The sequence below is a fragment of the Balaenoptera acutorostrata genome, chromosome 12, assembly GCF_949987535.1.
Source record: "Balaenoptera acutorostrata chromosome 12, mBalAcu1.1, whole genome shotgun sequence".
In the NCBI taxonomy this organism is placed as follows: domain Eukaryota; kingdom Metazoa; phylum Chordata; class Mammalia; order Artiodactyla; family Balaenopteridae; genus Balaenoptera; species Balaenoptera acutorostrata.
In genome coordinates this window covers 8,071,708-8,097,310 of record NC_080075.1, presented here as the reverse complement: position 1 = coordinate 8,097,310, position 25,603 = coordinate 8,071,708, and the positions used below count along the sequence as shown (strand labels likewise).

Below are 25,603 nucleotides of genomic sequence, written 5' to 3'. Positions count from 1 at the left end.
ATTATGAAGTTAAGTAATCTCTAAATGTTGATATTACAATCCCATTATCTGATTACTTCTATAGAGTCCTCATCTACTATTTGGTCATTGAGTGATGGGATGTGGAGGAAAGGCAGAATTAATGCCTGATCCTTCACCTTTATTTACCAGCTCTTAAAATAAAGAGTGATTGGTTTGGTTTGCTATTATATTATTATAAACTCATGGATTTCAACATATTTACTGTGTTTTTTCTTATTTTTCTATTTTTTTTTATTTTTGGCTGCGTTGGGTCTTCATTGCTACTCACGGGCTTTCTCTAGTTGCGGCGAGCTGGAGCTACTCTTCGTTGCGGTACCCGGGCTTCTCATTGCAGTGGCTTCTCTTGTTGTGGAGCACGGACTCTAGGCGTGCAGGCTTCAGTAGTTGTGGCTCGCGGGCGTTAGAGCACAGGCTCAGGAGTTGTGGTGCATGGGTTTAGTTGCTCCACGGCTTGTGGGATCTTCCTGGACCAGGGCTTGAACCTGTGCCCCCTGCATTGGCAGGCGGATTCTTAACCACTGCCCAACCAGGGAAGTCCCTGTTTACCATGTTTTAATCCATTTCAGTTATTATTGTGCTGAGATAGTTCCATTTTTGCCCAGTGAGTGGCTCCTGAGTCTTTTTGATACAGTTCTAGTAGTCTTATTTGTGTTTGGTTACATCGTGCTGTCTGATGTAACACATAGCACATTATTACATGCTGGTATCTCTCTTCATTCCTTATTTAGTCTCAGTTCTGTGTATAGAAAGGGTCTGTGAGCTTGTCACTCAGTTTTTGTTTTGTGTGTTTGAAATTGTTTTATGCAGCTTGTTTTCTGGTAGATTGCTGAAGAAGGAGTAATGGGAATAATATTACTTGAGTTTTTTGAATATTTAAGAGTTACTTTGTGGCCTTCATCCTGGAAAGTTAGTTGGCTACATGTAAAATCCTTGGTTCACATTTTCTTTCCTTAAGTATCTTGACTGTTACTCCAATTTCTTCTCACATAAAGCACTGCAAGTTTGATTACAAGCTGGTTTTCATCCTCGTATAAGTTATGTAGTCTTTTTGCATCTTGCTTTTGGTTGTTCTGGGTCAGTTTTCCAGTTACATGGTGTTCCATTTCAGTATGTAGTTTAAAATCTTTATTTTAGGACAGTTTTCTTGAATTACAGATTTCTGAATTTGTAATTTAAATTTTATTTTGGTGTTTCTATCTGTTACTTCTCTGTGTTAGTCACTGGAGAGTTTATAACAGCTTATTCCACCAGTTTCCCGGCTCTAAATCTGGTGTTATTTTAGCACATAGTTAAAAAGCATGATTTTTATTAGGCCTGTATGAAAGTTCTCAAGATAACCTTTATATGGCAATTGTAATTATATTGTTTGTATTCCAGACAGCGAAGTGGAAATAATTATGGTGAATTTTGATCTAAGACCACCAGAATGCAAAATTGAAATGTTTTGCATTTGAATCATTTTGACCTAGATCACTGGATAAGATTTTGGAAAATCATTTGAAGATTGACAGAAGTATAGATAAGCACAGAAAAAAGTTTTGTGTGTGTGTATGTGTGAGAGAGATTTGTTGGTCAGTGCTACTCTTTAGATTAAAGGAGGACGTCCATATCTGGCTTCTTGCAATGTTGTTTCCATTCATTTGTGTGCTTTTGTCCAGAAAATCAAGTGTTGAGGTTAGTACTTGAATAAAGCAGGGTATGAACATATTCTTTAATATTTTAGGTTGATGTGGTAAATTTTCTTTAAAACATGCTTTGAGATATTTTTCAGAGTTTAGAATTGCTTTAAAATTGGACCAGATACATTTTCCAAATATGGAGAACCTCTTCTTCTGTGTCAGCTTTTTATAAATAATCACTCTCGGATGACTACTCTGTCATTTGTCACTTACTAATAATCTGTTCAGATTTAGACTACATCATAGTTATATAACTTTAACAAGGGGAATATTTTCTCATTTCAGTTTTTTTTCTGAAAAATTCCTTTTGATATTAATGAAAATATTAACTGTTGTGCTTTGCTGGTTGACACACTATTTTAAAACAGTTCATTTGGAAAAGGAAGTGATGTTGAAGTTTTCATGGCAGAATAATTGTTTTGTAAAGAAGCTTTCATTGTTTTGGCTTTGTTAAGCTCTCCACTTTCCCCCACCTTTTCTAGTTTGATAGAGAGAATGTACGGATTCCAGGAATGCTGATTATTGACACTCCGGGGCATGAGTCTTTCAGGTAAGAATGATTTGTGTCTTTTGTCATCAGGCAAACTGCTTGAAACCATTAAGTCTCAAAGTTCAGTGAGTGAGGAGTTCTAACTAGTCACTAGTCTTGGGGTACTGTTTTGAGATCTGTGGTCCCTGTAACTGCCAATCCTCATCTGTGCCTCACTGATTTAGTAGTACTTTATTTGGATACTTGTTTTTTGCAGAGAGAAGTCTTTTCCACTTTGAAAGAGCAAATCCTAATACATACCTGGTCTATCTCCTATGAAACCCATTACAGGTGGAATTTTGTCCTGTTACCTCTTGGCCATGTTCCTTAGCGCAAAAAACTTGGTCAGTAAAATTGGCAGAAATAATGGAGTAACTTCTGGAACTAAGTCATTCCAACTGATGTCAGTTCACTGTCAGATAAGCATTTGGCAAGTCAAGGGCTAATGGCACTTGAATTTAATGCATGTACTTCATTTTGTTCTTTTTTGTTTAGGTTTTACAAAGAAATTAAAATTTTAAGTTTTTTAAAATAAAAGTATTAATTGCAATATTTCTATTTATGCATCTTTTTCTTTTCCAACAGTAATCTGAGAAACAGAGGAAGCTCTCTTTGTGATATTGCCATTTTAGTTGTTGATATTATGCATGGTTTGGAGCCCCAGACAATTGAATCTATCAACCTTTTGAAATCTAAAAAATGTCCCTTCATTGTTGCACTCAATAAGGTAAGCTCTCCTTCTGAAAAATTAAGTTGTGAAAATATGCTTCTTATTTTTTTTGTGGTTAAAAAAATGTGTAACTTTCATGTAAGAAAATGCACTTATGCTAAGTGTACAGTTCAATGTATGTTGACAAAATTATACGCACATTTAACCACCATCATTCAGAATATAGACTTACCTCCATATTCCCAGAATGTTCCCTCATGTTCTTTTACAGTCAGCGTGCCCCTTCTGCACCCCCAAACACACCAGCCTTCTTTCTGCCGCCATAGACTAGTATTGCCTGTTTTATAATTTCATATTAATGGAATTATACAGTGTATAACCTTTTGAGTCTGGCATTTTCCACTACTCATGTTAATATAGATTTATCCGTGTTGCATAGGTCATAGGTTGTTCCTTTTTATTGTTCAGTAATATTTCATCATCTGGCTAATACATCGTAACACTTGATCCATTTACCTGTTGAAGGATTCTTGGATTGATTACAATTTTAGGTTATTAGTGAAGCAGCTGGTAAACATTTTTACACGAGTCTTTGTGTAGACGTTTATTTTCCTTTACTTTTAGTAAATATTTAGGAATAGAATTGCTGGGTCATATGGTAGGTATATGTTCAACTTTATGAGAAAATGACACATTTTCCCAAAGAGATTGTACCATTTTACATTTTTTAACCCACAATTTGGAAGAGTTCCAGTTTCTGCACATTATTGCCAACACTTAACCCTACCTGTAAGCCATTCTAATGAGTGTGTAGTGCCAAAGTATACTGGTTTCATTTGCATTCCCATGATGACTGGCATCAAACATCTTTTCATGTACTTGTTCCATCTCTCTCTCTCTCTGTCTCTCTGAAGTATCTATTCAAAATCCTTTGCTCATTTTTATTCAATTGTTAGTTGTCTTAATTCAGTTTTAAGAGTTCTTTATATTGTCAGTAGAAGTCCTTTGTCGGTTATGTGTATTGCAGATATATTCTTATAGTCAAGGACTTAGTTTTTCATTTTCTTAATGAGGTTTTTGGAACAGCAGCAGAAATTTCTAATTTTAGCAAAATCAATTTATGAGAAGTTTTTTTTAAAATAATTTGTTGCTTGTGTTCTATATAAGTAATCTTTTCCCACCCCAAGGTCATGAAAAATTTCTCCAGTGTTTCTAGATATTCAACATTTAGATTTATGATGTTTTTAAGTTAGTTTTGTACATGGTGCAAGGTAGGGTCAAGGTTAACTTTTTTCCAAATGTATATCTACTTCAAAAACCCCTTGTGAAAAGATTATTCTTTTCCCCATTGAATTACTTTGCAGTCTTTGTTGAAAATTAATTGACCATGTAGATACATGTTTGTTCTTAGTATTTCTCTTCTCTTCCATTGACCTATATGTCCATCCTTATGCCACTGCTACCCTGTCTTGATTATTGCAGTTTCATAGTAACGTCGTGAAAGCAGGTGGTGGTTAAGTTCTTCAACTTTTTATTTCTCAAAATTGTTTTGGTTATTTCAGGGTCCTTGAATTTCCATATAAAGTTTAGAATCAGCTTGTTAGTTTCTTCCTTCCGGGAAGCCTTCCGGGATTTTTATTGGGGTTGTATTTGTAGATAAATTATGGGAGAATGGACATTTTAACAAAATTGAGTCTTCCGATCAGTGAACATGATGTCTGTCTCTACATTTACTTTACTTTGTCTTGACAATATGCTACAGTTTTATTATCTTGTGACGTTTTAAATTCACTGATTAGGCCTAGTAGCTTTTGTAGCTCATGCGGGAGTTTCTATATACATGATTATGTTATCTGCAAATAAAAACTGTTACACTTTTTCCCTTATCTGTATCCTTTATCAATTTATAAATTTATAAATTTTTTTCTTCCTTATTGCACTAACTAGACCTTCTAGAACAATGTCGAATAAAAGTGGTGACAGACATCCTTGTTTCTTCTCCATACTTACCATCAAGTATGATGTCAGATGTAAATGCACTTTATTAAGCTGAGGAATTTCCCTTCTATTCCTAGGTTGCTTAGTATTTTTTCTTTTAAGTCTTGAATGGTTGTTGATTTTTGTCAGATGCTCATTCTGCACCTCTTGATATGCTTATGTGGCTTTTCTGCTTTATTCAGTAGCAGTGTGAATTGCTGTTGCAGTGGGGGTGAGGGGCTTTACTCTTTGCTATCAGGACTTTATTGTTTTTTAGAGCACTTTAAGGTTCACAGCAAAACTGAGGGGAAGGTACAGAGATTTCCGGTATACCCCTGTCTTCACACATGCACAACCCCCTCCGTTCTCAACGTCCTCCACCAAAGAGGTACATTTGTTACAACTGATGAACCTCCTTTGGACACATCATTATCACCCAAAGTTCATCGTTTACATTGGGGTTCACTCTTGGTGTTGTATACTCTATGGGTTTGGACAAATCTAGAGGAGACTGATCACTAAGGCTTCTTCACAGCCACAGCTTCACTAGAAGACCTTTGTAAACTGAACCCTTTCTAAGTTTGTCACTTTTTTTAAAGGAGAGATGACAATTCTCATTAAGCTCTGATCTATACCAGTTGCAGAGATAGGGTTGTTTTCTCTCCATTCTAAGGCATGAATCCTGTTAAATAGCAATAACAAGAATTTACTGAGTGCCTAGTAGGTAATGGGCACTTGGCATATATTACTTCCATCTATTGTATTAACTTTGGAGAGAGATTTCATGAGTTGCTCTAATTCAGTTTGAGCTTATAAGTTTCCGAGTCTTCTATTATACACACCTAGTAGATCATTTCCTTTCACTTCATTTTGTTAATTTTGTTTTCTTCTAGGAGTTTAACTGTTTGTGTTTAATCCAGTTTCTCTAATTTATGAAGGTCATTTTCGAATCTTCATTTATTTTCTAAAGTTATAGTTACTTTGTTCAAACACAGACAAGGTCCTCCCTTAGGAGTTTTCTACAAGCCTATGCTTTTGACCTCTGACTTGAGCGTGGATTTGCCAGTGGTGGGCAAATCTGGATTAAGCAAGCACGGTGACCCTGCCAGATTGCGGTCTTCGTTGTATCTTGGAAATCTCCATTTGCTCTTTATTCCTAGAACGTTTCTAGTGAAGATGACAGTCTAACAGGATCTCAGTCTGCTCTTCCTCTGCAGGCACTACCTTAGTCACTTGCTCTTTCTAGTTTCGTTATTGTCTCCAGAGAAACCACATCCTAGGAGCTCTGAGTTAGCAGAGTGGGATGGTGGTTAAGAGCTTGGCTTCCCGGGTTTGAATCTTGGGTTCATATCCTGGCTTTGGCACTTCAAACTGTATAAAGAGGGTCCTTAATTAGCCTCTTTTTGCCTGCAAAACAGAACATTACTGGATTTTTTTAAGAATTAGAGGCGATAAAACATGTCAAGTGGTAAGACTAGTATCTGATCAAAGTAAGAGTTCAAAACAGGTTAATTATTATTATCAGGTGGAAAAGCTGTGACATAAATATTTTTATTCTTTCTGTAAATTTGGTATATCCTTATTTTTAAAATTGAGGTAAAATTTATATACAGTGAAATGCACGGAACTTAAGTGTGAAATTGAGTTTTGATAAATGTATGTACATCCTTGTTACACAGCCCAAATTAAGATATCAAACTTTGCATCACCCAAGAAGTACCTGTATGCCCCATTCCAGTCAATCCGCAGCCCCTCATAGCAACCACTGTTCCAAATTTTGTGCCCATGGGTTAGTTTTGCCTGTTTCTTGAACTTCATGTAAATCAAATTTGACAGAATATGTTCTTTTGTGTCTGGCTTTTTACATTTAACATTATGTTTCTGTGATTTCATCCATGTTGTTGAGGGTGTGAGAAGTTTGTTGCTACTTAAAAAACATGTCTTCATTTTTTAGAGCAGTTTTAAATTCACAGAGAAATTAAGGGGAAAGTACAGAGATTTCTGATATACCCCCTGCCCTCACACATGCATAGCTTTTCCCATTATCAATATACCCCACCCAAGTGGTACATTTGCTACAGTTGATGAACCTATACTGACACACTCAAAGTCCGTAGTTTACCTTAGAATTTACTCCTGGTGTGGTGCATCCTGTGGGTTTGGACAAATGTATCATAATATGTATCCACCATTATAGAATTATACAGCCTTTTCACTGCCCTAAAAATCCTCTGTGCTCTGCCTATTCATCCCCCCACCTCCCACCCCCTGGCAACCACTGAGTTTTCTACTGTCTCCATAGTTTTGCCCTTTCCAGAGTAGTCATATAGTTGGAATCCTACGGTATGTATGTAGCCTTTTCAGATTTTCTTCTTTCACTTAGTAATATGGATTAAAGTTTCTTCCATGTCTTTTTGTGGCTTGATAGTTCATTTCTTTTAGCACTGAATGATAATCCCATTGCCTAGATGAACCTGTTTATTTATCCATTCACCCACTGAAGGACATCTTAGTTGTTTCCAAGTCTTGACAATTATGAATAAAGCTGCTGTAGACATTTGTGTGCAGGTTTTTGTGTGCACATAAGTTTTCAACTCCTGGGTAAATAACAAGGAGCATGATGGCTGGGCCGTATGGTAAGAGTGTTTAGTTTTGTAAGAAACTGCCAAACTGTCTTCCAAAGTGGCTGTACCATGTTGTATTCCCACCAGCACTGAATGAGAGTTCCCGTAGCTCCACATCCTCACCAGCATTTGCTGTTGTAAGTGCTTTGGATTTTGGCCATTCTGATAGATGTATAGTGGTATCTTGTTTTAATTCGTATCTTCCTGGTGACATAAGATGCGAAACATCTTTTCATATATGTATTTGCCATCTTTATAATCTTTTTTGGTGAGGTGTTTTTTGTTAAGCATTTTGGCCCATTTTCAAATTGGATTCTTAGTTTACTTACTGTTGAATTTTGAGAGTTATTTGTATATTTTAGATACCATTCCTTTATCCAGATGTGTGTTTTTGCCAGTATTTTCTTCTAGTCTGTGCTTTGTAATGTCACTCTCTTGACTCTCTTTCACAGAGCAAAAGGTTTTAATTTTAATTAAGTCCAGCTCATCAGTTCTTTCATGGATCATGCCTTTGGTGTTGTATCTAAGCAGTCATCACCGTGGCCAAGGTCATCTGGGTTTTCTCCTGTTATCTTCTAAGAGTTTTAGAGTTTGGTGTTTTACACTTAGGTGATCGATTCTGAGTTAATTTTTTTGTGAAGGGTGTAAGGTCTGTGTCTATATTCAGTGTTTTGCCTGTGGACGTCCAGTTGTTCCAGCACCGTTTGTTCTTTACTATTGATTTCTTAAATGTTAAACCAACCTTGTGTTACTGGAACAAATCCCACCTGGTCATGATATATTTTTCATATATTGCTGGATTTGATTTGCAAATTTTTGGGGGGGGAAGATTTTCATGAGTGATTTTGGTATGTAGATTTATTTTAATATCTTTTGTCTGGTTTTGCTATCAGAGTAATGGCCTCCTAAGATGAGTTGAGAAGTATTTCCTCCTCTGTTTTCTGAAAAGGTTTGTGTAGAAATGATATTATTCTTTAAGTGTTTGATAGCATTCACTAGTAAAGCACCATCAGCATGGAATTTAAGTAAGTTTAGTTTATTTAGGTTTTTTACTTTTGTCAGTATAGAAATTTATGTCTTTCAAAGAACCAGCTTTTGGTTTTATTGATATTCTCTGTTGTTTGTCTGTTTTGTATTTCATTGATTTCAGGGTTAATTTCTATCATTTCTTTCTACTTACATTTGTCTTCATTGTTCTTTTTCCAGTCTCTTAAGATGGAAGCTTAGATGGTTGATTTCAGATATTTTTTTCTTTTCTAATATAAGCATTTAAAGGTATGCTTAAAAGCACTGCTTAGACATAACTGTTAAAAGCACTGCTTAGACATACTGTGTTTTTATTTACCATTTAGGTAGAAATATTTTCTGAATAGTTTTACTTGATATAGAATTCTAGGTTTATTTTTTTCCTTCATCATCTTCATTTTCTGGCTTTTATCGCTACTCATTCTTTGTTCCCCAGTATGTAATGTGGGATTTTTTGATTGCTTTTAAAAAGACTTTTTCTTTAAGAGTTTTGTCAGTGAGATTATATAATAGTTTTCTTTATATTTATCCCACTTGAGTTTGACTTTCTTAGAAAGTTCTTGGTCATTACTTGTGCAGTTATTTTTCTGCTCTCTTTTCTTACTCTTCCCTTGTTTAAGTGTTTGATAGAATTCTAGGACTTTACTTCTCTTAATATTGTCTCATAGTGACTGAAGTTTTTTTCTTTTCTCCATCCTTTTTTCTCTACGTGCTTTGGTTGGGATAGTTTTTATTTGCTTTATCTTCAAGGTTGCTGGTCTTTGGCAATATGTAATTTGCTTCAGCTCATCCAGTGATTTTTTTTTTTCATTTCATATTATATATATATATATATTTTTTTTTTTTAGCTCTACAAGTTACATGTTTTTCCTTTAAAGTCATTGAGTATATTTATAATAACTATTTTAAGGCCCTTGTATGCTAATTATATATCATCATTGTCATTTCTGGGTCTATTTCTACTTAACTGATTTTCCTTTTTGATAGCATTCAGATTGGTCTACTTCTTTATATTATCACCCTAGACTGAGCCAACATATTATGCCTTTTTGTTTGTTTTTACTCTTAAATAATCTTCTTTATACCCATTTATCATCTTTTAAAAAGTAAAGGGAAATAGATTATTTTCTACTTTCTGTATTTTTCATGTCATTTTCCTGGTGATGGTACTTGGCTGTAATTAATCCTTTTTCCTGCCTACTACTTAACATCACCATTTTGGAATTCCAGCATACGTTAATGTTCCTAGGATAATTACAGTTTTTCGTCTTTTGCAAGAAATGGCAGCCTCTCATGAACTGGTTGGAGGCTGGTAGGCAGTATGGTACTTCACATTTAAGAGGGGGTGCAGTTAAGCAGACTGTGAGGGGCTTTTGGTACAATGAAAGTAACACACACTCTTCCAGATATGTGTGATACACATCTGGAATTTCCTGGAGCTTTTAAATTAACCTTAATTAACTTCCTGAGTGTTGTGGATGCTTCAGAGATGTTTCTTATGGAAAATGCTTCTCCAGATTGATAGGTTGTATGACTGGAAAAAGAGCCCGGACTCCGACGTGGCTGCCACTTTGAAGAAGCAGAAAAAGAGCACGAGAGACGAGTTTGAGGAGCGGGCGAAGGCTGTGGTCGTGGAGTTTGCACAGCAGGTGAGAAAGCTTTCCCTGCTTTACGAAGGGGCTATGTCACAGAATATTGTTTCTTCTTTTACGTTGTCTTTATAATTAAGTCACTATCTCCATTAATACTGGTTCTGTTCCCCTATTAATGGCAATTAGCATTTTCATTCTTTTCCCTTCTCCCTTTTCCTTTTAAAATCTTTATTTCAAGACCTCTCTTTGTAGTCTGAATGTTTAACTTTTAAAAACCAAATTGACTTGGAAAGAAACTACTTTTCTGTGATATGGTTAATACCTCCAGGATATACATGATCTAAGTGTTTTTGAGGAATTTTCAGAATGAAGAGCCATTATTCATCCAGCTTCTAGTTAGTCATTTCTGTTCTGGAGACCTCCTTCCACCACTCGGCCTGTGGGAATGACTTTGCTTTTTATGTCTCTAGGGGTTGAACGCAGCTTTGTTTTATGAGAATAAAGATCCCCGCACTTTTGTGTCCTTGGTACCTACCTCTGCACATACTGGTGATGGCATGGGAAGTCTGATCTACCTTCTTGTCGAGTTAACTCAGACCATGTTGAGTAAGAGACTTGCACACTGTGAAGAGCTGAGAGCACAGGTGATGGAGGTACTGGTCAGCTTTTCAGTTTATTCCCCCCACCCCCACCCCCAAACAGGGTTCTTGGTTGGGGATGTTTACTAATTTAGATTTAATCTCAACATGGTGCATTGTAGCCTATATTTCACTCCCTTTGCAATAATGTCTCTTAGGTTAAGGCTCTCCCAGGAATGGGCACCACTATAGATGTAATATTGATCAACGGGCGTTTGAAGGAAGGAGATACAATTATTGTTCCCGGAGTAGAAGGGCCCATTGTCACTCAGATTCGAGGCCTCCTATTACCTCCTCCTATGAAGGAGTTAAGAGTAAAGGTAAGTCAGGGTGGTAAGTGTTGGCACGTGGGGACTTGCACAGTGTTTAAAAATTCTACTGAGGTGGTTTCTTCACTTCAAGAGCCACCTGGCTTAATACACAGCACACACCCTTCACTGGTTTTATTTTAGGTGTCTTCATACAGGAGGGACCATCCATCAGAGTAGAGATGTGTGAAAGTCCTTGTTTACCTACTAAGTTTCTCAGAAAAATCAAAATACATTGTTTTCGCCCTACACTGGTAGCTAGTTACTAGTATGTTCCTGGTTTGTATGCCCCTTCTGCTCTGTGACTTGTCTTTTTACTCATTCTGTAGTATCTTGAGAAACAGAATTATTTAACTTTAATGTTGAATTTATCAGTCTTTCATTCGCGCTTATTGCTTTTTGTATCCAGTTTAAAGAAATCTTTCCCTGTCCCAAGGTCATGACAGTATCGTCTTACATCGTCTTCTACCACTAACCACTTTTCAAATAAACGTGATAACAAATGTTTTGATCTCTGTAGAACCAATATGAAAAGCATAAAGAAGTAGAAGCAGCTCAGGGGGTAAAGATTCTTGGAAAAGACCTGGAAAAAACATTGGCTGGTTTACCCCTCCTCGTGGCTTATAAAGAAGATGAAATCCCAATTCTTAAAGTAAGTTATTTTATTTTTTCCTCCAAAGCTGTTTTGAGTTGTACTTTGTGTCAGTAGAGCACATGCTAAGAATGATGAATAAAATGGGCATATTTGTCTTTGTGAAGACTCATCTGGTGGTCTCTTAACAAACAGTTGATGCTTTTAAATTACTTCAGTTTGTATAATCATGAATTGGCATAAATGATAATTTATATATATTCAAGTTAGAACATTTTATTTAAATAAAAAATGAAACAGAAGCTAGAAGTTTATTCCTTTTTTTTTTTTTTTTTTTAAGATACTCAGCTATACAGATGGAACTAAAAAAATCTCTTACTAGGTTTTAGGAGTCATTTTAAAGCCTGTCTGCCTATTGTCAGGAACAGACGGCACACATGAGCCCAGCGGAGTTTCACAAAAGCAAACATTGAGACATATTTATTCTCTTGCCAAAGAGAAGATACCACTGTTGCCACCACATGGCTCTTCTCCTGTGCTGGGACCATTATTCTTTAGGCAGCACCCAGTCCCTGTCGCCAGGGAATGGGCCCCCTTAGGGCCTGTGAGAACAGGGCAGGCATCCCTGCGGCCAGTCTTGAGTATGGGTGGACTTGTGCATCTTTAATGGCATTGACATGGTTGTTTTACTTATTTCTGGTCAAAATCTCTTCACCTTCAAAGGAGCGATGATGGAGTAAAGGGCTGCTGAGATTAGGGTATTTCATCATTAAATACCTTTGGGCTACTGTAACACATTACATTCATGTAGTACTTTTTAACTTTTAGAAGATTCTTATTTATCATGTCATTTCATTCACCCATCTATCTACTCTGCCAAGTGGTGCAGAGGTTAAACATATTTTGACATTAGTAAACCTAACATAGAGGTGAAGTGGGATACAGCTTAGTTATGGCCCCCAAATCTCTCTTTCCTTTCCTGTACAGGTTCTGCTATGCCTTGCCCGTCCTAAGCCTTGGTTTCTTATTTTCAGATGAACACCTAATCAAAAAGAGAAACAGTTTAATTCTAGGCTACTGAGATAGAGATGTATTTATAACCTTGTCAAATGTAATTTCTTTTCAAGGATGAACTGATCCATGAGTTAAAGCAGACACTAAATGCTATCAAATTAGAAGAGAAAGGAGTCTATGTCCAGGCATCTACACTGGGATCTCTGGAAGCTCTACTTGAATTTCTGAAAACATCAGAAGTGCCCGTAAGTAATGGTACCCAACTCCACGAGAGTCAGTGGTAGGCATTGTTTATGGTGCTGTTCCTGTTACCCAACACAGGCAGTTAAACTAGGAAACTCCCTTTTTACAGTATGCAGGAATTAACATTGGTCCCGTCCATAAGAAAGATGTTATGAAGGCTTCGGTGATGTTGGAACATGATCCTCAGTAAGTAATTTCTCTTCTGCTGTAAAGGCTTTTCTGTTGCCTGTCTATTTTATTTTAGTAGAACTGTTATGACATGGTCTGTATTTCATTGAATGATCTTTGATGTGTTTTAACCTTTTAGGTATGCAGTAATTTTGGCCTTTGATGTGAGAATTGAACGGGATGCGCAAGAAATGGCTGACAGTTTAGGAGTTAGAATTTTTAGTGCAGAAATTATTTATCATTTATTTGATGCCTTTACGAAATACAGACAAGACTACAAGAAACAGAAACAAGAAGAATTTAAGTAAGTCGGTGATTTTTACCTACTTTGGATCTTTGGTAATAAAGTTGATTATTTGAGGATTACCAAATACCAGCCAGGTGTGTAAACAACAGAAGCGTGGCACTCGCTCGTCTCCCGGAGGCTGCATCCTCAGGTGGTGTGTTATACGCCACAGATTTGGCCCACCTGAGACACTCTAGCAGTGTGTGAACCAATCCTCTCTGTAACGTTTCTGTTTAGTTTTTAATTTTCAACTTGGCAGACCTAGGTTGCGTTAATGGGTGAGTAGTTGCTACCTCTGGGGACTTTATCTTGCTGGAGTTCCTCATCTGGGGTTGCATGGAATGGAGGTAACACCATGAGTGTGGAAAATTAGAAAACGAAAGGAGGCGAGGCATTCCCTGGCAGGTGTCATTCCTCGAGCAATGACAGAGCCCGTGGTGCTGGGGAGCCCCTGTCAATGGACCTGACCAGGTCCCTGCCTCTCGGAGCTCAGGGGAAGACAAGCGAAGAACACGAGAAGTTGGGATAAGCGCAGGATGAAGCCGGGCAGGGCCTAGATAAGGCGAGGAGAGCTGTGGTTAATAGTGTGGCGGGGAGGCAGCTCAGCTGGGGAGAGTGAAGCGAGCCGCCCAGACACCCGGGAGGTGTCAGGTGGAAGGACAACACCGGCCAGCAGGGCCGCGTTCAGAGGTGGAGGCAGCCACAGTGACCCTCGGGGAGAGTGGCAGGAGCTGCAGTAGGGAAGTTGGCAGCACCCATGTCCTGTAGGACCCCGTAGGCCATGGGCGGGGTTTAGGGGGCTGCTGGTTGGAGCCTGTCAGGAGGCCCCCAGGACGTGGGGGGCAGGACGTGGTGGAGGCTCAGACTAGCGTGACCAGAGGGAGGGACGGCTCAGTCTGAGGTACATTTTAAAAGTAGACTGTCTGGTAAATGCCAGGATTTAGATTGAGGTGTGCTCTATTTAGATCATGAAACCTGAAGGGGAAAGACTGAAGTTTGATTAAGAAAATGCTAGAAACCATTAAAGCATTCTAAGCATACGCTTGATAAGCAGAGAAATAGTGTCCTTTTGGATCAACTGATTTGGGAACGCGGTAGAGAAGAGGAGGATGTGGTGTGATGCCTGTGTGGTCCTCAGAATAGGCCTCACACGGGCCCCAGGACACACCTGATGGTGGATTCCACCGAGGCACCCAAGCTCCATCTTCAGGGGCGGGGCTCAGCCTTTGGTCTGGGCCCAGTGTGCTCCTGTGATGCAGCTGCTTTGAGGGGAGGGAAGAGAATGAAGAGAGGGTGCAGCACCCCAGGGACCTCTGAGCGCCGATGTGCGGCCTTCCTGCTGCTCTCAGCTGAGGGGAGAGGAAGCCTCGTATTCACCTGTATTTGCTTTTTTATGCTTCGAAGTGATTCTGTAAGCTTAAAAATTCTTGGGTTTTCTTTTTTCCTTTTAGACACATAGCAGTATTTCCCTGCAAGATAAAAATTCTCCCTCAGTTTATTTTCAATTCTCGAGATCCGATAGTGATGGGCGTGACTGTGGAAGCAGGCCAGGTGAAGCAGGGGACACCCATGTGCGTGCCTAGCAAAAATGTAAGTTCTGGTTGTACTTTTTAGAAAGTGTGTCATCTCTTAAAGCAGTTCTGGGAGTCCAAGAGTGATAAAAAACTGAAATCAAGCAGAGCTTGTCACCTCCTGTAATTTATACAAACTCGGTATCAGTGTTCCTTAATCAGTATTGATTCTCAAGCACCCGGTGTCAGTGCTTCAGGTAATGAAAGTTGCAGAATTATTGCCCTTCAAAAGTTTTTGATGTTTTGAGTCTGGGGGAAAGCTTAAAAAATAGTATAACGGACACTCACATCTTTCCTCTAGATTAGCATCATAGCTAAGAAAAAATAACATTAATTCAATAAAATCCTGTAATTCACAGTTCACATTCACTTTTTACCAGTTGTCCCAAATGTCTTTAGTAATGCTGCTTGCTGACCTGGCCCAGGGTTCCTTTGAGGTGCACTGCATTTGGTTATTAGTGTTTTAGTCTCAATTATGAACAGTCTGCCATTCTTTTTAAAGAAGAGTCCAGAACAGTTTCACAGATGATTTCTCAGCTTGCATTTGTCTGCCTGTTCCCTTGTGACTAGATGCAAGTTAGAATGATTGGGAGGGTACTGTGCACACAGGTGCTCCTGCGTGCCTCTGCACTGTCACACGGCTTGTCACTGTCGCAGCGCAGACTTGGGTGATCAGAGGAGGTGCTGTCGGCTCAGCATCGCCATCAGAGACAGTCTTCGCCCTTTGTAATGACTCAGTCACCTGGGGGCACTGAGAGTCCCTGTGAACTTCCCAGCGGCTTTAACCACCACTGACAGTCCTCGCCTGAGTAGTTATGACATGGATGGTGGCAGTATTGTGATCCCCCCTCACAAGAACCTTCTCCCCGCCGGCCTTTTCATTAGGTATCTTATACACGCCATTTTTTCTTGATACCCCAGTTATCCAGCGTTTGATCATTGGGAGCCCGTTCAAGCTGCCTTGTGTCCTTGCACATAGCACTTGGGGCCCCTTCTTCCTCTGTGGTGCAGTAAGGTGCTCCAGGTTCATCTAGGACTTTCCCTGCCCCAGACTTGGTTCCTTTAGTGGGAGACGGCACCTGACGTCCTCCGAGTGCTGTGACTCACTGCTCCTAGGAGTCATGCTTCTCTGCCAGTGGCTAAGCTAGGACACTTTCTGGCAGCAGTGATCTCCTGTGTGGCTTCGGCCAAACCAGATTACCTGTCTTTAGTCTCACTGCCCTGTGTCTCTTCACAAGACAGGCAGCAAGGGGGGATGATGTTGTTGTTGCCTTCCCCAGGCTGTGACTGAGGTGAGCAGCACGGCCGCCGGGGCCCCCACGACGGGTCCCTGCCTCTCTGCCTCCGTCCCCATCACCCCAAGCTCATTTCTGACTCAGAACTTCTGTGCCTGCTGGTCTCTCTTACTCTGGCAGCTGTCACGTGGAAGGGCAGGGTGGAAACACGTCGGATGGACAGAACACTTTCCACGTGTCCCAAAGCACACGAGCGACCTCCTTTTGTCCTCACAGCCATCTTGTGAAGGCAGACGGGGTGGGGTGGTGTCACCCCCAGTTCTCCAATGAGAAAAATCACACTGCGGAGAGGCCCAGAGACCAAGGTGATAGAGGGGCCCAGGGCCCAGGCTTTGCAGCTGGCTCATTCGCTCCAGTGACGTCAGCTGTCCAGTTCGGGCTCCTGTGACTGCCACGATTCCTCTGCCCACGTTGTAGTTTCTGTTCTTACTTTACAGTTTGTTGACATTGGAATAGTAACAAGTATTGAAGTAAACCATAAACAAGTGGATGTTGCAAAAAAAGGACAGGAAGTCTGTGTCAAGATAGAACCCATCCCTGGTGAATCTCCCAAAATGTACGGAAGACATTTTGAAGCTACAGATATTATCGTCAGTAAGGTAAGTATCTCGCTCAGCAAAAGTGGCCCCTTTGAAGAAAGAGGGCCGTCGGCTCTTCTGATGGCCTTTTACTCAGGAGCTGAGGGCTTACGTTTAGAATCTGATGGGACTGGATTCTTCGTTAGGGCTTGGCCTGTAGCCTGGCCTCCTGACAGAGTGCCCGCTAGGACTTCTAGGTCAGATCCCCAACAAACAGATGTGGTGCTGGCATTCTGCTCCCAGAAAATGCAGGCAGGCGGGCTCTGCTCTGGCAGTTTCTGCCTGAGCTTTCTTTGTGCCGAGCAGCATCTGGTAACAAACTCTGGGGCCACGTGCTCTTCTTTGGCACTTGTTTGTTACATTGTGTTGTTCACTCTGTGCCTTGGGCCTTACAGATCAGCCGGCAGTCCATCGACGCCCTCAAAGACTGGTTCAGAGACGAAATGCAGAAGAGTGACTGGCAGTTAATTGTGGAGCTGAAGAAAGTGTTTGAGATCATCTGACTTTTCCACACGGGTCAGGAATTGGAGTAAATGCAAAATGGTGTTGTCATACTACCAAGAAAACAAGGCAGACAATGGAATGGACCTATCTGAAAACTGATGAGCTAAGCATAGAAGGAAGAAAATAGGTGTATAAGATGTTTTCCATGAGAAACCAAGAAACTTACACTGGTTTGACAGTGGTCGATTACACGTCCCCACAGCTCCGGCGTGCCTGCTCACTCGTCCACGCCTTGCCCAGTCCTCCTCTACTGGCTGCTGTTTTAAAGGTTGCCCTTCCCCAAATTTGGATTTTTATTACAGATCTAAAGCTCTTTCAATTTTATACTGATTAAATCAGTACTGCAGTATTTGATTAACCAAGCTTCTGCAGATTTTCTGATTCTTGGGACTCTTTTGAGGTAAGAAATACTTATTTATGTATATCCTTCCCACAGTGGTGGTTTTCTTTTTCTTTCCCCCATGCGTTCTTCTGCCATATGCCCTTAGGAAATTTTTAAACTAGAAAATTAGGCATTCTGATATTTATCTGCTTTTGTGTGAAACCATGGTGTAAAGCATAACTTGGCTGCTATTTACTGCTTGTGTGGTCATGAGAGTCCACTGTAATCAATCAATCAGCACAGTTCTGAACTCCAATAAAGAACCCAGACATTGACCCGCGAGCTCTGCTAGGCTTCATGTCAGTCAGTGTAGCTGCTCTTCTGTGAGTCTTCATCCCCGTGCAGCTCGTTCTCTCAAACTATTTTATTAACTAAACTCATACCTTGTGTACTAGCACATGTTAACATTAGGAATTCTTATACATCAATCAATCTTGGTCTATTTTGTCCTAGCAAATTCTATCATGCATACATTTTCTGATGAGACAATCAGTAGGGTGTTGATTACCTGTTTGGACTTAGTGTAAACACTAAATTGTTACAGAGACATCATAATGGTTTCTTCATATTAGTAATCTGATTGTAGCTAGTTTGTTATGGTTTTCCTGAAGAATGTGGGAAGTGGGTCCCTGAGGTAAGAGATCTATTAGCATCAGAGTAATTCTTCTGGCAGATCCCTAATATCTGACTACCTATTTATAGCACAGTGTTGAATGAAGTCAGTGTAGGGTGTTGGAAGAAAATGTTCCTGAGTATTCACTGGCATAAACTATATTTTTAAAGTGTTATGGCATAACATATAGCATAGAAAAATACTTTTATATACATTTGAAAATCTGGACCATTCTTCATTAATGATTATTGACGTTTCTCAAGGGCCAGTAGAGGCAAAGACAAAACTGCTAAACCATCTGGGGGACATAATTTTTCCCAGGAAAAACTTAAATCCTCAAGTGTGTGTGTGTGCTAATTCAAAATATGTAAATTCCTCCACTTGAAAGAAGTAAAGAAGATTTTCTTAACATGTTCCTGTGTTCATGCTTTGGGTCAGGAGTGATCAGAGTGAGTATTTGGAAGCTTTCTTTACCCTTGCTTGGAAAAAGTAGAACACCAGTCTGGGCCCCCTCAGGCATTTCAAAGCTTAGCATGAAGTGTGTAACGGTCCAGCCATAATAGTTCAGGATTTGCTTCCTAAAGGATTCACAAAAAGGAGCCTGTACAAAATATACATACAGTTCTTTAATAAACAACTGTAAACACTTCACTGTAAAAATCCATAAAACTTTATAAACAAACATTTTGTAAATAGAATCTATGCTACAGTAAAAGAATTAACACAGTTATTTACATGCAATACTGACAAATTTGGCACTTATTGAAAAGAAATGTACAAAAACACTTGGCTTAAAAAGAAATTTAAAATTACAAAACTCAGAGCGTTACTGTCATGCACGTTGCAAACACCTCACAAGCACTTATGGCGCAGCTAGCGGAGAGCAGCAGGCTCCCTGGCCATGTTCACGTAACTTTCAACGTGCTTCCGTAAGTCTGTTGTAAAACCACCTGAACGTTGTCGAGAATAAAGTCAAATGCCATATTCCAAACCGACTCCACCGACTGCTGCATCAACCTGCAGGTGAGGAGGGACAAGGATCAGGAAAGACCGATTCCTTCAAGAATCTGTTTAACAAACATATATATTGATATTTAGGGTTTAAGGGTTTTAACGTCGGTATATAAATACACTCAAAAACGTACTTCTGTGGTTTAAACTATATAAACCTTGGGAAACCTCGTTTTGACCCTTTTTTACTCCCCAGTGTTATGGTACTTCTTTCTCTGGCATTCAAAATACAGGGCTGAAGAGCACAGTTAACGTAACTGATGGCCAGAAAGGGCACGACTCGCTCAGCGCCTCACCTCCCTCCAGTAGCTGTGGTGACAGACATGCCGTTTTTTTCCCTTTGGGTAAAAGCACTGAATAGTTACCTTTTCATGTATTTTATAACTAGGTCCAGTTTTTCCAAATCTTTTTCCTCTATTAGATCAGTACAGTATTTCACAACTTGCAGAATGTCTTCTTCCATTGGATCTAGAGAGGGGAGAAATCTCAAATGAGGACCACCTTATGCTTTTGAAGGAGAAAGGCAGAGGTCTGCAGGGATGAAGGAAACTACGTGCTACAGTAGTGACTCAGAGCTGCCACACGAGTGGGCTGTGGTAAGGAACCTTTCCGAGCCGCCCCCAGAGGTCAGAAGGTTGGGGGGTGGCTGGTTTACGCTCATTAGAGTTAGGAAAATAGTTCCTCTATAGAGCTGAGTTCATGTTCTGTAGTCAGAGGACATCACATCTCAGTACCAGCCAGGCCAACCTGAAATGGTAGTTATCCATTCTCTGAGCAAGGTCTTCACATCACTGAATTCCACAGCTCCAGCTAGGTTGGGCGCTGGGGGTCTAACACACCCAGACGGCTCAGGCTGCAAACCAGAAAGGCCAGCAACACCTGAAGTGGAAGCAGAGAGTTCTCCCTGTTAAGAAAACAAATGATAGAAAGTGCTGTATTTACATAACATCAAGTACATAAACATCTGATGAAGGAGGAGGTCAAAGTTTAAAAAGGATGAAAGAAATTACCAGAGGTTTCTCAGAGGCAGGACCTTCATGTTTTAGAAACCCATCAATTAACTTCTGGGGACTGCCACAGGCCCCTGGCAGAGTTTTTGCAGGACTGTTAAGCAGCATGTTCTTCAGAGGGCTCTGAATCTTTTTGGGGGGACTGATGGAGCTTTTTTTCTTGTTTCTTTTCTTTTCTTTCACCGCTGCTGGTTTTAGCTGCAGTAGCGGGTTCTTTGGCACTAAAAGAAGATGGACATAAGATCCTCAACACAACATGCCTGGAGAGCAGGACGGGCCCCTTCCTCCTCCCAAGAGCAGCCCTGAACACACACACGCACGCATGCACGCAGCACAGGCCTCCCTGAGGGAGGCGGCAAGTGACGGTGGCCCCGTGATTCCTAGGGTTGCTCAGCCACTTACTGGTGACGTTTGGGACCTGCTAGTCTATACGGGGCTCGCAGCAGTCAATGAAAACTCAACAGGCGAATTACTTCCAGCAGTTCAGCAGGCAGTATTCTGTTTTCATTTTAAATGTGGTATTTGTGACGCATGTTCAGAAACCTTCAGATTCTGGGCTTTAAACCTACATCCTCTGAAGGATCAGTCTCAAAGGACAACTGGCTTGACAGATAATCAATTCAAAAGATTTCTGGGTAATAGCTTGTTCAGACTTTTAAGTCAACAAGCTACAGATACAAATCCACCTAGGACTCTGACAGCACTTAACCTGTACCGCGTACTAGTTCTGTTCCCCTGATGTGAAGAGCACTGAACATGACTAACAGCTTAAAGACTGGCCATCATATATATACTACAACAATCAAACAATTTCATTTCTCACATCTTCACTTCTGTTACGTGTCACTGGCAAAGCTTACCAGATGTGCTGGCCTGCTGCGGGTGAGGGGTGCTTTCTCCCTGCCTTTGTCTTTGATCGTAGGCTGCTTTCAGCTCCTTTTGAAGCTCTGCAGGAAGGGCCGCAAACACCTCAGGGTCCACCTGGTGGAAAAGAGAAAGTTCGAAGTCAAACCTGAGCTGACTCTATATATATAGGCAGCTGGTTTATATTTTTCATGAAATAGACTATTTCAAATCATACTTTCCTGAGCTGTATGAATTAGGTCCTCAACATCAAAGCTCATTAAATCCTCACAAGGTTATAGGGTGAGAATAAGGAATACAGCATTGAATGTGAATTGACTTAATTAAAAAAAAAAAAACAAGAACACTGTGCAGAACAACCAGAGCAAGAAGCACTAGTAGGAAATGAGAAGCACAACGCAAGAGAACAGGCGCATATGTGACGTTCTTCTTAAACATCAAACTCTGATTGTGTTACTGTCCCTAGTGTACGGTTACACATCTTCACCCTGGTACTCGAGTGTGGCCCAGGGTCTTCTCAGGCCAATGAAACAGCAGTGTTTCTGTCTTTGGGGTGGAAGCTGTAAGCACCCACACCCCATAGCCTCCCTCTTCGCTGCCCCCTGTTGTCCATACTTGGCTGCTCTGTCAGTTTGTGTCCCGCAGGTGATGTGGAGACGGGTCATCCCTCCTCCCCCAAGGGACGGAGTCAGCCACTGGGAGGTCAAGGGGCAAAGGAGAAAAGGAAAAGAGAAGTGCCCTGAGCTGGAAGCCAGATGGCCGAGGCCGAGGATATTCACGCTATGGTAGAAGGGCCTCAATTCAACTCACCTGTGAAAATGCTGGAAGGGCTATTACATTAATTCCCCCATCGCTGTTAGATTCTTGAGGTTCTGGTATTTGTAACAAAACTGTTCCAACTGGCTGTGGCAACATTCCTGTGCTGTAGCCATTTGCTGGTTCTCTCCTCCTGTCGCCAGGCGGCTCTCCTTGCTGCACAGCACACACTTGCTCCACCTGCTCCCGGAGATCAGGTGGAAGTGCTTCCAAGACAGACTGGTCTAGCTGTAAGACACCAGACAGATGCTGGGACGATGCATTTCCAGAGTCAACGCACCACTTTCACTTCCACTGCAACATCATGGATGGTGAACACAAGGTGCAGGTTATCAGGCTAGGAAAGCCACCCCCAAAGCAGCACGTTTTTGAAACATCTTGGTCTTTTGCCACTGATGCCTGGCTGGTCATGCGTGGACTCGAGATGACAAGGGCAGGCCCCTGGCCGGTACCCCAGGGTCAGCTCAGCCATGTCTCCTCACTGAACCAGACAGGCGGGCCCTTGTCAAGCTCAAATCTTAAACTTTGCCCAGGGGAAATGGCCAGTGCCTAAGGTGCATGTCCATTTCTGGGATGAGGTAGAGTCCTGGGTCAGAGGTTTACCTTTCAGACAGGAGACTATCTGCCCCCAAATATAAATTATGTTCGTCTGAGCAGCAAGCTAGGAAAAAGGGATTCTAGAAGCTCAACTCTCCAGCCTACACACTAGAATCCTCTGCCTATCCATCCCTTTGAAAACAAGCAATTCCACATGCTGGTAGGCCAGTCTTACCTCGCTAGGAGCCACTATTTCGGGGTAACTCACCAGCACCAGGGACCCAGTGCGAGCATTTCCCAACCGCCCCTTTCCCTGGCCTCACAGCCAGCACATCCCACCACTTGGGGGAACAAAGAAAACTGATTTTCCCAACAGAGCTTAAAGTGCTATGTAAAGTTTCCAAAAAGCAAAAATGCCAACAGCATACCACGTTTACAGACCACACCAATGGAATTAATAGCTTGTGTTAGGAAAATCATTCACCCTATAGAGAGAACTGTTTGCAAGTGCTGCAAGAGAAACCTCTGACAAAAGGCCTCTACTAATGAGCAGCAAAGCCGTGCTGTTGAACAGAGCTGTGTCCACGTGATCACAACCGTGAGGGAGGCCCAGAGGCTGCTGACCGTGGCAGTTCACAGAACAGGCTTTCTCATCCATGTTTTACAACCTGCCAGAGTTGCAAATCTCTGCAAAAGCACAATCTTGCCCTGAACTTGTTTCCCATTTGGAACTAACACCACGATCCACCCTGTCAAGCTGCCCTTTCTCCCTTTCTTGGCTGTACTGATAACTTAAAAACATCATTCCTACTGTAAAACTACTTTTACACTGACATCGTATTTACAACTATAAATACATACCTGGGAAGGTGATGGGACCTCTATACTCAGGTTAAGTCTTGATTTTAAACTGATGGGAGAATGTAGACCATTCCATTTCCCTGAGGACTCAGCTTTGCTAGTAGTAACAGGACTGATGCTTGATGTCAGATGTGAAGAAAGAGATGGCAAGAAAGTGCAAGTTCTAGAGGCAGATGAAATTTCCAGATCCATAGCAGCCAGAAATACTGAAAATACAGGAAATGACATAAAATAGCCTCTTCATTGCGGGGGGGGGGGGGGGGGAAGGGAGCACTTTAATCCATTACAGATAAAGCTTTATTACTGATTCATCATAATTCAGAATGTCAGCGTGTTTCTGAGAGTCACAGGGAGCAAGGCTGGACGACCTGTACACTAACTTCACACTCCTGACGGTGTAAGCTCCAAAACGAGAACCATGCTGACGACCACTGACCTTCCTTGTGCTCCTCTTCTGTGGGCTTCTTAGCTTTCTGAACTTGGAGGAGGTCAAGGACAGAGTGTGACCCACCAGGACAGTGGCTTGACTGAACTGCTGGGCGACTGGGACACGCAGAAGGGTTTGGATTAGTCGGAACCAACTGATTCACATGAATCCCAACCTAGAACCAGAATAAAATAGGTTTCTAGGAAAAAAAGTTAAATTCAAACAGCCTTTTATACAATTTATTACAAAAACAACTTCTATACTAGCTATACTAGCTACTCTCAATTTTACAGTATCTAATCTACCCAAACATAATCTCTTCAAAATCAGGAACTCCAAAAAAGTGGAATACTGTACCCACTTAAGTTCTCATCAATTGAGTTTTTGTGTTTATTTATTTTTGGCCACGCCGTGCGGCTTGTGAGATCTTAGTTCCCTGACCAGGGATCGAACCTGGGCCCACGGCAGTGAAAGCGCCGAGTCCTAACCACTGGACTGCCAGGGAATTCCCAATTAAGTTTTTAAAATAAAACTTGAACAAAATTTAACTAGGGGACAGTCTACTTGCAACCTTACTTTACCTATCATTTTTGTCAATAAAAACCAGGCTTGGGGGTGGGGTGGGCAGTGGGTATGCGGCAGGCATCCGCACAGATAAGCACCACTCCCTGCCCATGACAGTACTCCAGGGAGGAGTTTCATCACTGTTGGCTTAGTGACTTTTTAATCCTTCCACAACACCCATACCAAGCGAGTAACTATCCTTTACTCACACACAACCTACAAAGGTTAATCTTTAAGAAAATGAAGGCTTTTACATTTTTGATGCCCTCTCACTGATCATGCATCCTCATGTGCCCATGGTAAACTCTCCCTTCTAGATCATCATTTGTATCAGACATCAGAACAAACTTCTGATGAAAAAGAACCTTAAAGGTCAAGAAACATTTGCAGCTTCACACTCTCCGCAGCCCCGTCTCCTTCTGCGGGAACCAGAGCAGGAAGCAAATAACACGTTAAGATAGGTCTTTGGTGGTTTAAAAGAAAGGCACTATAAAAATTCAAGATATGAAACTTACTATTCTAAGCAGAAAACAGATTTCAGAACAAATGTGAATTCTTAAATAAGGAGACCAGCTCAGATGAGAAAGTCATTTTTCAGTTTCTCTTCTTATATTACATCAGTGGAGCTGAAAAAGCTGCATATAAACCCCCTAAACTGCACCATGACCACCCTCCAATCAACCCTCAAATAAGAAAAACATTCCAGAAAATCCTGCTTTAAAATGTTACTACTCACCCCTCTCATGTCCGATATGTTGAGTTTCATCGTATGAAACATGTTTAGTGCAGCCTTTGCAATTACTTTTGCTCTATCCGTTGCCTGGTCAAGAGTCACAGTCCTGTAAAAGTGACAGAACTAACTTTTTTAGAGGAACAAAAGCTACATTCCGTATGTATTCCCTGGTACCTCAGTAGTATGGAACGGCTTAAAGAGTTAAAGTTGTAAAGCAAGTTATCAAAAAGTTTAAATAAGTATTAAATATGATCCTTAAAAAAGTAGGAGATAGTCTTCCTTCAAGGAAGCCAATAATGCTAAATTAATTACATTGGCAACAAGTGGGAAAAGAAAAATCATCAAGAACATTGGGACTTTCAGAGAGCTGGTCAACCAAAAATAAGTTGAGAAAAATGTTTTAAAGAAATGTACTTCAGTTAATGTATATTCAAATATAAGCTTATTATGTTGCAACTAAAGCCTGAGCA

At 40.8% G+C, this 25,603-nt stretch overlaps 2 protein-coding genes across 9 annotated transcripts in view; one reads left to right on the top strand and one right to left on the bottom strand.

Moving 5' to 3' along the window:
- EIF5B (eukaryotic translation initiation factor 5B) overlaps nt 1-18,721 on the top strand; it is a 69,148-nt gene extending 50,427 nt beyond the window's left edge. The window contains exons 15-26 of the mRNA XM_057558256.1: nt 2,183-2,250; nt 2,815-2,956; nt 10,044-10,175; nt 10,589-10,771; nt 10,915-11,076; nt 11,585-11,716; nt 12,784-12,915; nt 13,023-13,099; nt 13,221-13,385; nt 14,819-14,957; nt 16,671-16,832; nt 17,207-18,721. Of these exons, the coding sequence (XP_057414239.1) occupies nt 2,183-2,250; nt 2,815-2,956; nt 10,044-10,175; nt 10,589-10,771; nt 10,915-11,076; nt 11,585-11,716; nt 12,784-12,915; nt 13,023-13,099; nt 13,221-13,385; nt 14,819-14,957; nt 16,671-16,832; nt 17,207-17,314 (1,602 nt within the window). The 3' untranslated portion in view covers nt 17,315-18,721. The remainder of the gene's footprint in view (nt 1-2,182; nt 2,251-2,814; nt 2,957-10,043; nt 10,176-10,588; nt 10,772-10,914; nt 11,077-11,584; nt 11,717-12,783; nt 12,916-13,022; nt 13,100-13,220; nt 13,386-14,818; nt 14,958-16,670; nt 16,833-17,206) is intronic.
- Nucleotides 18,722-18,916: 195 nt separating this feature from the next.
- The window catches only part of REV1 (REV1 DNA directed polymerase), an 83,816-nt gene continuing 77,129 nt past the window's right edge, over nt 18,917-25,603 (bottom strand). For all 8 annotated transcript variants that reach the window (XM_057558249.1, XM_057558248.1, XM_057558251.1 and 5 more), the window contains 9 exons: nt 25,137-25,239; nt 23,846-24,011; nt 23,410-23,615; nt 22,006-22,239; nt 21,192-21,312; nt 20,332-20,552; nt 20,069-20,225; nt 19,687-19,789; nt 18,917-19,327 (listed from right to left, as the gene is read on the bottom strand). In XM_057558249.1, coding sequence (XP_057414232.1) covers nt 19,216-19,327; nt 19,687-19,789; nt 20,069-20,225; nt 20,332-20,552; nt 21,192-21,312; nt 22,006-22,239; nt 23,410-23,615; nt 23,846-24,011; nt 25,137-25,239 — 1,423 coding nt within the window. In that variant the 3' untranslated portion in view covers nt 18,917-19,215. The remainder of the gene's footprint in view (nt 19,328-19,686; nt 19,790-20,068; nt 20,226-20,331; nt 20,553-21,191; nt 21,313-22,005; nt 22,240-23,409; nt 23,616-23,845; nt 24,012-25,136; nt 25,240-25,603) is intronic.